We start from the raw sequence: 15,007 nt of genomic DNA, 5'->3' as shown, positions 1-15,007 counted from the left end.
TTTCGCGCGATATTCAAAACCCAGTATAAATGAACAATTTTGTAAAACAACTCATTTATTTAGTAATAGTTGTTATGTAAAATGTTCTCTTGTTATTAAATGTGCTATATCAATTGATTACTGTTTATTCTCCTCTTAAGTACAACCTGATAAAACCAAACACATGCTGAATCATCGACTTCAGGTTTGCTAAGTTATATCAAAGGAATATCTTTCAACAGTTCCATGGTCCTCAAATATTTGGTACTGTACCCTCTGAGGAAAGGAATTCAATAAATGTTCCCCGAACAATTATTGGAGATTACAGGAAAGTATCCATCACCCATCAGTATTGTGCAGTAAGAGCTTGTACCTTATTTTATAAAAATAAAATTACTTTAAATACATAGGTTATGCACTACTTTCGAACTACCTGCACAGTGGAGAAACAAAATAGATATAATGAAAGATTTACTTCAAATTTCGTGGTACAGCTTAGACATATTTTGGATACTTATATTCTATTATTCTGCGTAATTTTTCTACAGACTATAGTGTGTGTTTCGGTCGTCGTATTATATTTTATTTTTTTATTATTTAAAATTAACGTGTTTATGATCATTGACATGGGTACAGTTTATAACATTAAACATTATTTTATATACAAGCATTTGATATGAACAATTTTTGTGGGGAAGTTGAACAAATCACTGTGAACTGTTTATATCAGCTGAATTAAACATGTTTCTTTTAACAATTTAAGAACATTGTCAAAACTGTTTGGAGCACTAAGAATGTCTTCCAGATTTCCTTTTACGTTGTGCTTGTTTCCAGAAGAATCATACTGACAGCAGTCCATTATTACGTGTTTGATGGAAAGGGGGGTATTACATACTAGAGGGTTTCTGATGAGGTAATCAGTAATAGTCATGAGGTAATCATGTGTGAGATGTGTTCGTAGATCTATTCGTAGTCGCCGAATATTTGTTTTTTCTTTCCTGTTCATAGAGGACATATTGACGCGAGATAAGGCTGGTTGAACGTCACGAGCTTTTGTTTTATCAATATCTTAAGATCCGTATGAGTTTGGACCTCTTTGAAGGCTGAGTCAGAAGAATATGCTGCTTTGGCGGCCTGGTCTGCTTTTTCGTTGTCCAATATACCAACATGAGATGGAGTCCAGATCATTATGACTGTTATATTAGCAGAATATAGTTGGTTACATATGGTGTGTATTTCCTGGACTAGTGGATTTTTGGAGAAGATGCATCTTATGGAGTGAACCGAGCAATGGCAATTGTTTTGCTTTCATTTGAAGTAAGATGGATTGAAGTCTTTAATGCTTGGAGTATTCCATATAATTCTCGGTGTAAATACTACAACTTCTAGGTAGTTGCACAAAGCTTATTGTCATCGTCATTGTGGACACAGCATAGCTACAACTGTCTTCATTCTTGGACGAATCGGTGTACAAAATTTCATCAAATTGTATTAAGTTGAGGATGTTTGGAAGGATTATCTGAGGATTGAGTTTGTGGTTTCTGTTTTATTGAATATGCATATACCAGTATTTAATATTGGAAGATTGTATATCCATGGAGCTATCTTGGGGGTATAAATAGGAATAGTATTGGAAATGTTTATGGAATCTAATAAAATAATATTTGTGGTAATGTGAGTGATTAGATGCGTTTGCTGGGGGAATTTCTATGAGATTGATTAGATTTATTACCGGGTTACTTGGATTTGCTTATATTCTTACAAAGTATGTAGTTTTTATTTAAAAGATCGTAAATATGTATCGTACAATAATAAATAATTTTGTTACAATATTTAGTAATAGCCTAGTGTATTAAACATTTTACTATTTGTAAATATAACCTTCCTAGAAGGTATTTAATATAGGATCCTAAGGTCTCTGGACTTTACAGTTAGTTACACTTCCATAATACTCAGAATAATAAAAATCGCAAACAGCAGCATTATTTTCGAAAGTCATCTCTGCTACTTTAAACTCTGGATTAACAGCAACCTTCATTTTGTATAATCCTGGTTTCAAGTCAGAAATGTCTACCCACTGACAGTCCACTGTGTACTTGTAAATATCAGAACAATTCACTGATATGCCCTGATCTCCATAGTTAGCACACGCATATTTCTGTTTTATTCCTGGTAAGCATTGATTATCTTCCAAACAAAATGATGCTTTGTGGCCTTCTGCTACTCTTTTTCCTTTACTGTCGTAGATATCGAATGTGGCGAAAACTTCCATACTGTGATAATGCCTAAAACATAGAAAGTTTTAAAAAGAATTTAAATGAAATTAAATACTCTATTGTGTAGATTTAATTGAGTATAAATGTGTCAGTATGGGTAGGTTTATGGAATACGGAGAATTCATGTTTGTTTTTAAATCTGATAATTTTTAAATCTAAAAAATTTTTGGACTGATTTTGTTCTGTTTCTATTATAAATTCAATATGACTATGGAGTGAATTAATATATATATATATATATATATATATATATATATATATATATATATATATATATATATATATCTATATATATATACAAACAACATATATATATATATATATATATATATATATATATATATATATCGGTTTTTGGGTGAATACGGTGATATACTCCATTCGCTTAGCTCGGGCATATTTTGACAGATCCATTGTCGGAAACCTACAACACAACAATTCCTACTTCTCAGTATTAATTGCTCAAATATCCTACTATTGCAGACTTCTTTCTTAAAAAAATGAAGAATTATTCTAAATAGTGGAAGTGTATACTAAACCCATCAAATTTTGTGTAGTATATATTTAAAAAATATATTTTAGTTGTTATAATTTAACATAACTATTTATTATATGGTGCAGATAAATAAATATTGATTGTCGGTATTAGTTATAGTTATAAGTTATATTTTATTTACTATTTAGTTTGTTTACTATTAATATTGGCTATGAGTACGTGTGCTTGGTTGTATAGTAATTTCCAGCCACTTTTAGTCTGTCAAAAATTAACTAATTTCGCAAAAAAATAATTACTAAATTCACTCGACAGTTCGGACTGGGAATAGCGAACCGAGTATATACGGTGAATTAATGTACGATAAAAATTGAGATAGAATTAAATATCTTTAAGTTAAGCAAATAGCAGTAAACAATGGGTACAACAAACAAACAAATAATAAAATTTTAAATCAAAAACTACATAAGAAAGCCCTTAAATTAGTATGTCCACCACCAAAGAAAAAACCCAGTACCTTCTGCTCGATTACATATTCAGGCAAGATATCAACAAAAATAGCCAAACACATAAAAAAGAAAGGAATACCACCAGCTTTAGAACAAACAACAACTTTTTATATATACAATATATTAAAAACAACAAGAGCCAATATAAAAAGCACTTACACAGTGGTGTATACAAACTTAAAGTGTAAACACATACCAAAAATAGATCACTTGAGAAAGGACTCTGCCGAGACAGCTATAGTGATAAGATATTATAATAAATTTTGTGGAAGTTTTAAAAACAAAGTTTTCTGCTCTTTATTTGTTTTTAAAAGTGTAAAAATTTGTCTATGGGTTAACATTTTACCTTGTGGTGAAAAAAAAATCCAATGGAAACTTGTAGTTTTTACGTCATGTTTAATATGTTGATTTATTGTATTCTAACCCAAAAATTGTAAGTAACGCAGAGAGTTTTACTTATATTCCGATATGGCCATCTCTCCCGGAGAAATAAGTAGAGATGGCCATACGCATTTAGGTAAAGTTTAAAAATGGAGAAATGACCATCTGCTCTGTATCTAAAATATATGGTATTCCACGTCAAACATTAGAACGAAGATAAAAAAATAACAATATTGTTGCGGCCATCTTCTATGCTTGGAAAACAAAATGAACAAAAACCTGCTACTTATATAAAAACTATGCAAAGTAAGGTTTCCTATTAACTATTGATAAGATCAGAACAATAATATTTCATTTTGCAGAGCCACTAAACATACCTCACAGATTCAACAAAACAATTTTGAAAAAGCTTTTTATAATTGGACGTAAATGTTTTTGAGAAGAAACTCTGATATTTCATTACGAAAGTCTGAAGGAGTTTTATTAGCTGGATCTCAAGCTTTGAAGAGAATAGAAGCTGACACTTATTTCATCTTATTGGAACAGTTTTTGATAGAGAATAATCTTATGAGAAAAGCCAACTCTAGTTTCAATATGGATGAATTAGGTCTGCAATTAAATAATCGCCCAGGGCACGTTTAAGCCGAAAAAGGATCATAAGATATATCTACGATAACTTCTACCGAGAAAGGAGAAATTATTTCTGTTATTAGATGTTGTAATGCCGAAGGAACTTTTTGTCACCTGCTTGCATTTTTAAAGGTAAAAATAAAAAAGCTGAATTAATACATGGAATGCCTCCAGGTTCCCAAATTTTCATGTCTGAAAAATCAGCTTACATTAGATCTGCACTATTTTTAGAACTGCTTAAAATCCACTTCGTACCAAGTTCTACTGCTATTAGGTGACCATTATAACCATTGTAATTCAGTAGAAATGTTAGAATAGACAGTTGATAACGATGTCATATTGTTATCTATTCCAAGTCACACGTCTTATATTATAAAGGTTTCATTATTTGCAACCTTTAAATAGATATATGTTCAAATCTTTGAAAAGTCAGTTTTACGAACAATGCAGACTTTGAATGTAACAAAATACTAATAGGCGAATATCACAAGACTATGTTTTGGAATGTTGCTAAGTAACGCTTGGATAAAAGCTGTCAATGTTGAAAAGGCTTTAAAGTTAGCATTCCTTTTTAACTTAACTGCAATACCGGAGTACGTTTTTCTTAGCAGCTTGGTAGACATAACGCCTAATCCAACTATATGTGAAAGCTTATTGACAGTCTCAAGTTCACCCATAAAATCACCTGTTTTGAATCCAATACCCTGTGACAACTATGAAACCTCTATATTCAAAGCAATACCGAGTACATCTAAAGTGCCATGTGCTGCACAGAAAATGATCTTCACTAACTAATTAATACTACCTGTTTCTTCCAAAGAATATACTCCTATCTGCCAAAGACTTGTGACAAGCTACAAATCAAATGAAACAACTTTTAGTGTTTCTAATAACAATGTTGTGGAAAAACTTGAAAAAGGATTTTCACCCTCTCGAATTCTGAAAGAAATTTCACCAATATCACATAAAACTGTTGAAGCTAGAAAACGGACAAAGCACGTGGGCATTCTTTATGTGCAAAGATTATGGTAAGCTATAAAGCGAAAGGCTGTTCTAAAGATTTTTGAAAGTAGTGAGGACAAACAAGAACCAATACTCTGCGATTCAGATATTGATACCAAAAAGACAAATATGCTGGATGTGGAGAACATTATTACGCTATCCAGGTTATTGAAGACTGGTTACAATGTGTCATTTGTTCAGTTTGGGGTTATGAAAACTGTACCGAATTTGACAACATGTGGCCTAAACCGAGCCAGAAAAAGAGAAGAGAAGAAAAGCAGAAAACTAAAAGTGGAGTAACTATTGGCCACAATCCCCTAACTACCGTGGCTATTTCTCTCGGACATCCTCGGATAGATTTGATGTCTGACAAAAACTACAGCCATCTGTCCCGGACTTACCTTATCGAGTTACTTATGCATTGTTTGCCAAAAAATCTATCAAGAAAAAACTATAAACAGCAAAATATATGCTCAGTTAAACATAGAAAATGCAGGTTTTGATCATGTGATGAGAAAGTTGATATGGAATTTGGGGATATCTGACTGCTTGCTTTAATATAAACGCCGGACTTAACGAACGTATTAGGTTTAAATATAATTACATATAATATACTTACATATGACACATATGCCATTCCCATAAGTGTTTTGGAATAGCAGGCCTAAAATCTGCATTACCGGCATTAAAAATCTTTGCGGTGAATTTTAATAATCTTCTACTATCCAGATGCCATGCAGGATTTTCTTTCTGAATTTCGTAAGCTGTGGATGCTACACAGTTCTCCTCCATCGCACATTGTAAGTAAAACATTTGTCGATCTTCTAGGTGAGCTGTTCTCATAAGCTCGTAGTGGTCAATTGAAAGATCAGCTGTATTGAACAAAAATTAAAAAAAATTAAAATTATTTAATATCAACATAAGTTTACAAAATTACACATGCATCGCTGAGGAACAAATAAAAATCATAATATAAATTTTAGTGGAAAATAAGAAATTACTTTTATAGGCACCTAAAATTGGAAAATTTCTGTAGTTGGTAGTTCTGTAGTCAGAGAAACTTCGTCTAAAGGCTAGCAACTCCAGTGGAGTCCTACGTTACCATGTAGCTAACTCCATTTATAACTTAAACATCCTAGTTTTTTAGCATCAAAAATGTAATTTAAAATTAATTCAACTATATTTAAAGGGTTTTTACCCACAAAGTGTTTGTATTTTGAGAACGATTTCCGAAGTGGAAATTGAAACCTCAATAAACTTACTTTAACCTTTAATTGTGGCTTATTCCCGTTTAAATAGTAATTACTTTAAAATGCCACAAGAAAATAGCTTCAGAATAATATTGGTTTTAAAAGATTTTTTATTACAAAAACGTTGTATTTTATTACGTTTTATTTTGTGGATAAATATTTTAATAATTAATAAGTTCTATGAGTATAATTTAACAGTTTATATTTGTGTTTGTGTTCTACTTATGTAATCTTAGGTTTAGCGTACTTTTACATTTACACTTATTTACTTTTCTTTTCTGTACTGACTAATTCTATACAAATTCTGTTTGTCAAAAAGGAAATAAAGTATTAAAGTATTATGTTAAGAGCCATATATGTACTCAAGCATATATCAATCCACTTATTGAATTCGATCAGTAATTCCAATATAAAAATTGTAATCGTGCTTGTGACAAACTACAAGTTTACAATTGGAAAAGAATTAGCGTTTCCGCCAATATTGAGAAGCATATCAGATTTGCATCGGCGACTCCACCAAACTTTAAAAAATTTAACACATTTTATGCTTTAATTTTTCATATAGGATGATTCTTAATTATTATTTGTAATATATTAAAGCGAAGAAAACAATAACTTAGGTTGGTGTAATTTGAGACTATTATTAATATACTGGATTGGTCACTCAATCCACCTGGATATTTGGCAATATTCTTTAGATTTTGTGAAAATGCTAAAACAGGGCGGTTTTTATTACAAATAAAATATCTTTTAACGATGTAGATATCTGTCATTTGTCAATCTTTTCCCGTCCAGTACCACAAACTTAATTTTAAATAGAGTATACCATGTGTGGTACATCATTAAAGAGGCATTTCTCTCGAGAATTTAGACATCCATATTTTTTTCGATATTAACTATATTCTTGTGAAAACGTATTAGTTTATTGAAAGTGTTATACCTCTTAAAAACTAAAAGTAAAGCCTATGTTTTGCTAGTGTCAAATTCCAAATTTTTCCCATTACATCAAAAACTATATTAAAACGAAATTTGCTCTAAAAGAAACTTTATTAAATGTACCGTAAATAAAATGAGGTGAAATGCTTTTGTCATTTCTACTAGAGAATAATCTTTATCAAATGAATAGCTTTTTCTACAAGAAGCTACACAAATTGGACATGGAGGAGCCCAGACGGAAATACCCGCAACGAAAGAGATTACTTTATTATAGATAAAAATACATATTTAAAGATGTGACCGTTTTTAATAGATTCTCGATAAACTCTGACCATAGGATGGTTAGAGCTACCATTAAGATATCTACTCACTTAGATAGAAGTCATATAAATTAGAAATACTCTCACTGGACACGCCCACAAGACGAAACAATATTTGGAGACTACATTAACAACACTCTTGATCACAGCATAATACCAAACGATGTCGGTGAGTTGAACAAACAAATAGTTGATACACTTAAACTGGCCCAAGCACGTTTTTGCCCAAAGACTAAACGAGATCAAAAGATCACTTTAAAAACACAACTCAAAATAACAGAAAAAGACAGTTACAAAGTGAAAGGGACATTGACCCACAAATCATTCGGGCACTCAATAAAGACATATCGAAAGCTGTGAGAAGAGATATTAGGAAATTTAAACATGAAAAAATCGTACAGACTATAGACCAAAACAGGAGTATGAAGGTAATGAGACGAAAAATGGCGACAAGTAGAAAAGAAATTTTCCAGCTTAGGAATAAAGAGTGTGAAGTACAACAGACAGACAAAAAATACTTGAAATAGTCGAAGAATTCTATACTATATTATACACAAACCAAATTAACAATAACGTAAATGAAGACGGTAGACAAAAGGTTCAAAACCAGGGATCTGAGGACATTCCAGAAATTAATCAAGATGAGATACAATATGCACTCAAAAAAATGAAAAACAACAAGGCGCCAGGAGATGATGGAATAGTTACAGAAGCTATAAAACTTGGCGGAACTTCTCTTCTGAAAAAAATACGAGACCTCTTCAATCTCGGCTTGTATAGTCAAAAAATTCCTATAGCTTGGAATAACTCCATTACAATTCTTCAGCATAAAAAGGGTGACAACATGAACCTAGAGAATTATAGGCCAATTTCTCTACTCAACCATTTATACAAACTGTACACCAAAATAATAACCAATCGATTGGAAACAAAATTTGAGCTATATCAGCCAAGAGAACAGGCTGGTTTTCGCCCCAACTACGGTACAAATGACCACCTACAGTGCACAAAAAGTCTTGATTGAAAAATCAATTGAATACAATAGACCTCTAGTTCTAACATTTATAGACTTCCATAAAGCGTTTGATACTATCGAACTACCCGCACTTCTAAAGGCATTGAAAGAGTGTCGAATTGATCATAGGTACACCAATATTATAGAAAATATATACAGAAATGCTACAACAACTATAAATCTGCACGGTCCTACCAATAATATACATATCAGGAGAGGTATTCGACAGGGAGATACTATGTCGCCTAAGTTGTTCATTACTGTACTTGAACATGCTTTGAAGTCATTGGAATGGGAAAGTAAAGGAATAAATATTGATGGCGAGATGCTTAGTCATCTACGATTCGCAAATGATATTGTTCTGATTTCAGATGACCTAAAGGCTGCCAGTGATATGTTGAATGAACTCAGCGATGCAGCACGTAAAGTAGGTCTAAATATTAACTACTAAAAGACAAAAATGATGACTAATTTAGTTCCGAGCCATCTTTTAATGGTAGAAGACGTCGAAATTGAAATTGTTGACAGCTACATATACCTTGGACATACGGTAAAAATTAGCAGAGATAATCAAACTGCTGATCTGCTAAGAAGAATAACACTGAGATGGGCAGTATATGGAAGACTGCGTGATATTTTTAAAGGTGATATACCTATCAGCTTAAAAAGAAGAGCCTTTAATCAGTGTGTCCTGCCTGTCCTTACATATGGCGCAGAGACACTTACCCTAACAAGGACATCTACACGAAAACTACAAGTGACGCAACGTAGAATGGAAAGATCATTGTTAGGCATAACGTTGCGAGATAGGGTAAGAAACGAAGAAATTCGTAGAAAAAGTGGTGTACAAGACATTATAAAACACATAGCCAAAATTAAATGGAGGTGGGCAGGACACGTCGCTAGAATGAAGGATAATAGGTGGACCAAAAAAATCTTGTAGTGGAGACCGAGAGCGGATAGACGAAACCCGGGAAGACCACCCACAAGATGGACTGACGACATAAAGAGGATTTGTACCAACTGGATTGCAGCAGCGCAAGATAGATCTGAATGGAGGTTTTTCGAGGAGGCCTATGTTCAGCAGTGGACGACTATGGGCTGATGATGATGATGAAATAAAATGAACTAAACTTTAAATTAATACATTTAGAATTAAAAAAAGTTTACTCATGAGCTATAATTATTTAATTAAATATTCAAAATTATATCCACCAACGACCATACAATTATAAAGCCGTTGTTCAAAATTACGAGGAATATTTTGAAGCATTTCAGATGTTACTAGACTGCATTTATGCACTATTCGAATGGTATTATAAATCTTGCATTTTAAGTAACCCCATGGGAAAAAGTCCAGGAGAGTTAAATCTGGGGAGCTTGCTGGTCATTCCATTAAAATTCCCCGTCATATTGGAAAAATAAATTATCTTCTGAGTACCTGTTTTCATTTTCGATTATATCTGTCAAAATGTGATCAACTTTATTATTCAATAATTATAGATATGCTTCTCCGTTAAAATTGTGTTGAAACAAGAATGGACCAACAATACGATCATCATAACTTCCTGTTCATACGTTTAGTTTCAATGGCTGTTGCTGTTGGATATGTGTTTCGTAGATTACTCTAAGATTTTCATCTGTCCAATTACGAAAATTGTTTAGATATATAGTACCATTTAGAAAAAAAAACACTCGTCATATTTTCTCATTCATAATCTCACAAAACTTTGGTAACTTGTCTTGATAATTTTCATTTATTTCCTGTAGTACCTGTAAGTTTATTTTGTAGGAATAATATTTGAAATATTTCGGTACTCTGCGAATAGTAGTGCCGCTTCAGTTCTAACACATTCACATTCCCTTTTTTTATAAACTACTCATTCGGTTTCATAAATTTTTAATAACTAGTTTTAATACGTATGAATAACGAAGTTGCTTATCTTAAAGATGTTGATTTAATAATTTCGCAGTTCTTCTTGCAAACTTTTTATTTTCAAAAAATATGGAAATAATTTCAATGCGTCCGATTCGAACATTTCGAACGAATTTAAAAAATATTTATATAATATCGCTGTTAAACCCATGGTACTGGAAGGAAGGAGATTGACAAAGAACCGACATCTATATCTATATAAAAAAAGGTTATAAATGTGACCCCTTTGGAATAAAAATCCGATGATTATTGCCAAATGTCAGGGTGTAGGTACTTTTATGAATGGCCAGCCCTGCATATAGAATAGAATAGAATAAACTACAAGGATAGAATAAATACAATAAATAACTTAAAGTACGTATTTCTATAGAGTAATTAGATAAATAAATATTTAAATTCAAAACAACAAACTTACAGACGGCTTAATAGTATATTACTTTATGAGGCGGAGAAGCATGACTTTTCTTGACGCGCTCGATATTACGCGCCGAACGAAGTGAGGCGCGTAATAGAGGCAAGTCAAGAAAAGTCGCTTCTTTGCCGAATATAGTATACTATTTTTTCTTCAAACGTAGCAATTTTCAACCATAAATAGTACAATTCATACGCTATTTTTACTCGAAATTAACTGTGACAACTATCAAAGTCGTCTAGATGTTAGAAATTAAAATAATTAAGTCGTCGGTGGGATTTGCGTCTCCCTAGTTACAGTTGTTTGACAGTTGTTTGCAATTATTAAAGACAGCTTATTGTTGTTGCAACTGCAAGCGCAAATTTAGTGCGAAAATAGAAAACCTAAACGAAATTGAGTCCGCGGCTAATGATGCAGTAGCACGTTTGGGGCCCTCCAAGTCCGGAATAAAGTATCGGTTAGTGTACAAGCACTTCCAAGAGTGGTGCGATACAAGAGGAGTACGGCAAGTTACCGAAGACGTTTTACTGGCATATTTTAATATAATGGAAAATGAAAATAAATGGAAATCTTCTACAATGTGGTCACGATACTCTATGATAAAATCCGAGTTAGTTATTAGAAAAAATGTGGATATAAGCAAATTTTTAAAGTTACGTGCCTTTCTGAAAAAAACAAGCGAAGGATATACTGCAAAGAAGTCTAAAGTTTTCACTAAAGACGAGTTTGATAAATTTTTGTTTGAAGCGCCAGATAAGTTGTATTTAGGATTAAAAGTAAAAAAAATTATATTGCAAAGCATGTAGTATACTCTACTAAATTATAAAAATATTTCAGATTGTTTTGTTAATTAGGGTTACCGGCGCCTGTCGATGCGACGAAATGGTAAAAATGAAGACTGTGGACATTGAGGATAAAGAAAATGTAATAATTATCAAAATCCCAGACAGTAAAACACGACAAATTAGATCTTTTACGATAATTGGTCAAAACTACATTAAACTGTTTAAAAAGTATGCATCACTGCGGCCTGAAAATTTCACAGAAAACCGATTTTTTATCAAGTACCAAAATGGAAAGTGTTACCGAAGTGTCATGGGAATACATTTGATCAGCGCAGTAGCCCAAAAAGTAGCTAGTTATTTAAATTTAAACGATGCAAGCGCATACACGTGTCACTCTTTACGACGAACTTCAGCAACACTTAATTGATGGAGGCGGAAATCTAGAATGCCTCAAACGACATGGTGGCTGGAAATCAAGCACGGTTGCCGAAGGATATATAGAGGATTCAATAAGAGATAAGAACGATAATGCTCAAAAAATTTTAAACCGTCATGATTCGCCAACATCGGGAATGATTGCTGAAAGTTGTTCTTGACCATCAGTATCATCAACAATTACCAATGCGTATCAAGAGTCGGGAACATTTTTGCACGGTTTCAATTTTGAAAATGCCTCATTTACTAATTGTACTTTTAATATTACTATAAATAAAAATGATGTTTAATTGTTGTTAATGACATTTGTATTGTTGCTTTGTGACATGTTTCATATTGTTGCCATGACAACATTTTTCCCTCCGCCGTAAAGAAATGGGAAAAAACCGGCGGAGACATCAAACTTTGACAGGATCAAGTTAGATAAGTAATGTCATCATTATTTGACGTTTGAAGAAAAAGTTATTTTTACTGTAGTTTTGCATATAAAAATTATTTCTTGACAGTTTCGTAACTATGAATTTCCATGACAAATGTACAGTTTTCTAATAAACGTTTTGGAGCTAGCTCATGTATTATTTTGAACATGAAAATAAGTGTGTTATATACAATTGGTTGATTCACACTTAGTAAATTAGCTTCTGCTAATATGCCTTTTATATTCGTGTATCCATTCTTATTTAATATAAATCATAAGGCTTTATTTTGTATTATTTGAATATTATAAATTTTTGATTGAACATTTTTTGAAGTTAACTTTTTTGCCATTTTTTTTGTAATATATGTAGCATGATTACTAAAAGTTAAGTACCTATCTTTGATTACCCACAAGTATTTAATTTCACCTACCTTTTCAATCACCATATTTCCAAATATAACGTTATTAATATTTTCTATAATTATAGAATTGTGTTTGTTTTTTATTGACATAGATTTGGTTTTTTCGATGTTAAGACACAGACTATTATTACCTAACCAGGTTTCAAAAAATTTTAATTCACTGTTTAGAGTTGGTTATCTTAATATATGTTCCAATAATATAAATCAAGTTGTCATCGACGAATAACTGAATTTTACATTTTGTGCATATTTTTACGATATCATTTTTTAAATAAATCACAAATAGGTTTGGCCCCAGTACACTAGCCTGGGGCATACCGAATACTATAGCTTTATGTCCAGAAACTTTACCATCAAATTTGGTTGATTGCATTATACCTATATATATATATATATATATATATATATATATATATATATATATATATATATATATATATATATATATATATATATATATATTATTGTGATATTTAAAGTCTTGGTGCGCCAAGCAATAATTAGCTAATTAATTTTTTTTGATTAATTAAAATTATTTAAATGATATGATTTATTACTCTATCACAATTTTCAATTCTTTTATCTCAGGGTTAAATTCGTGCTTCAATGTCTATGCTATTACATGTGAAAGGTAAGGTCCAGAGAATACCGGAATAATAAAAAACACATATGATCTAACACTATATATTGAAATAAAAATAATGAAATAATTCACACTCAAAAGTTTTCAATAAACAAATCTCATATAAGGATTCTCAAAATTTTGTTCTCCGTACGTGAACAATCAAAATTAATGGTACAAACAATATTAATTGAAATCTCAAAATCCCAAACTATTCTAACTCTCCTAATCAAAATATTTATATCCTTTCTAAATTACGTGTAAAATTGTGTTATCAATAAAAGAAAAAAAACTGCAGAAACAAAAATATCTCTCTCTGATGATGGGTGGTCCAAATCCTTGTTCCTTGTAGACTATATTATCTCCTCTCAACCGCTCCCTATGTAATCAGCAATCTTACACAGATTGTTGCAAGTATATCGTCCTTAATGATCTCCTTCAAAAGCACAAATCATTCAAATCATGATAGCCTTTCTCCTCTCGATAAACTGAATCTCTCGTTGGCCCGAGTGAAAAATGACTCTTGGAATATCTTCTCTTTACGATAAACTGAATCTCTCGTTGGCCTGAACAGTGACTCTTGGAATATAAGTAGAGAAATATGACTTACAATATTTTTCTGCTTCAGCTTGTGTCAGATACACTAACTCCACAAAACTCACTAACATTCAACACTACTGCTTGCTACATTTCAGGAACCGCCAGAGAACAATCACTGTTCGTCTTACAGACTTGGAAACCAACTGACTCTCCTTTCTCTCTCCTCAATCTCGCTAAACTTTTTCCTACATACTTATCCCACCTTTTTCAATCTCCGCCAATCAAAACTCGTCACAATTCCCCCATTTTTTCATTTCGATAACAAACAAATTTTTACCTATAATTATAAAATTTCCTAAAACTTATTTACAAATAATATTTTCTATAATTCTTAAAACTAACAAAAACCTCTTTCTAAAATCTCTTCTATTTGTCTCTAATCACTGCATTAATGTGGTTCAATTGTCTTTGGATTTCACTTAAAATTATGCGGGTCACTCAAGTATAACAAAGAAATAATTTATGCAAAGCTTACATTTTGTTTAGTACAGGTAATCCAAGAATTTAATAACTTTCCTTCTTAGAAATGTTTGTTGGATATTATCCTACTTATCTGAATTATTTTAATGTTTTTGAACTTTGAAAT

At 31.8% G+C, this 15,007-nt stretch overlaps 1 protein-coding gene across 1 annotated transcript in view; it reads right to left on the bottom strand.

Moving 5' to 3' along the window:
* Positions 1-1,724: 1,724 nt before the first annotated feature.
* The window catches only part of LOC140434641 (lysyl oxidase homolog 3-like), a 32,862-nt gene continuing 19,579 nt past the window's right edge, over positions 1,725-15,007 (bottom strand). The window contains exons 6-7 of the mRNA XM_072523055.1: positions 5,890-6,142; positions 1,725-2,264 (exon numbers count right to left, since the gene is read on the bottom strand). Coding sequence (XP_072379156.1) covers positions 1,889-2,264; positions 5,890-6,142 — 629 coding nt within the window. The 3' untranslated portion in view covers positions 1,725-1,888. The remainder of the gene's footprint in view (positions 2,265-5,889; positions 6,143-15,007) is intronic.

The sequence above is a fragment of the Diabrotica undecimpunctata genome, chromosome 2 (assembly GCF_040954645.1).
Source record: "Diabrotica undecimpunctata isolate CICGRU chromosome 2, icDiaUnde3, whole genome shotgun sequence".
Classification (NCBI taxonomy): domain Eukaryota; kingdom Metazoa; phylum Arthropoda; class Insecta; order Coleoptera; family Chrysomelidae; genus Diabrotica; species Diabrotica undecimpunctata.
The sequence above is the reverse complement of the archived record's forward strand: the minus strand, read 5'-3'. Positions and strand labels throughout refer to the sequence as shown.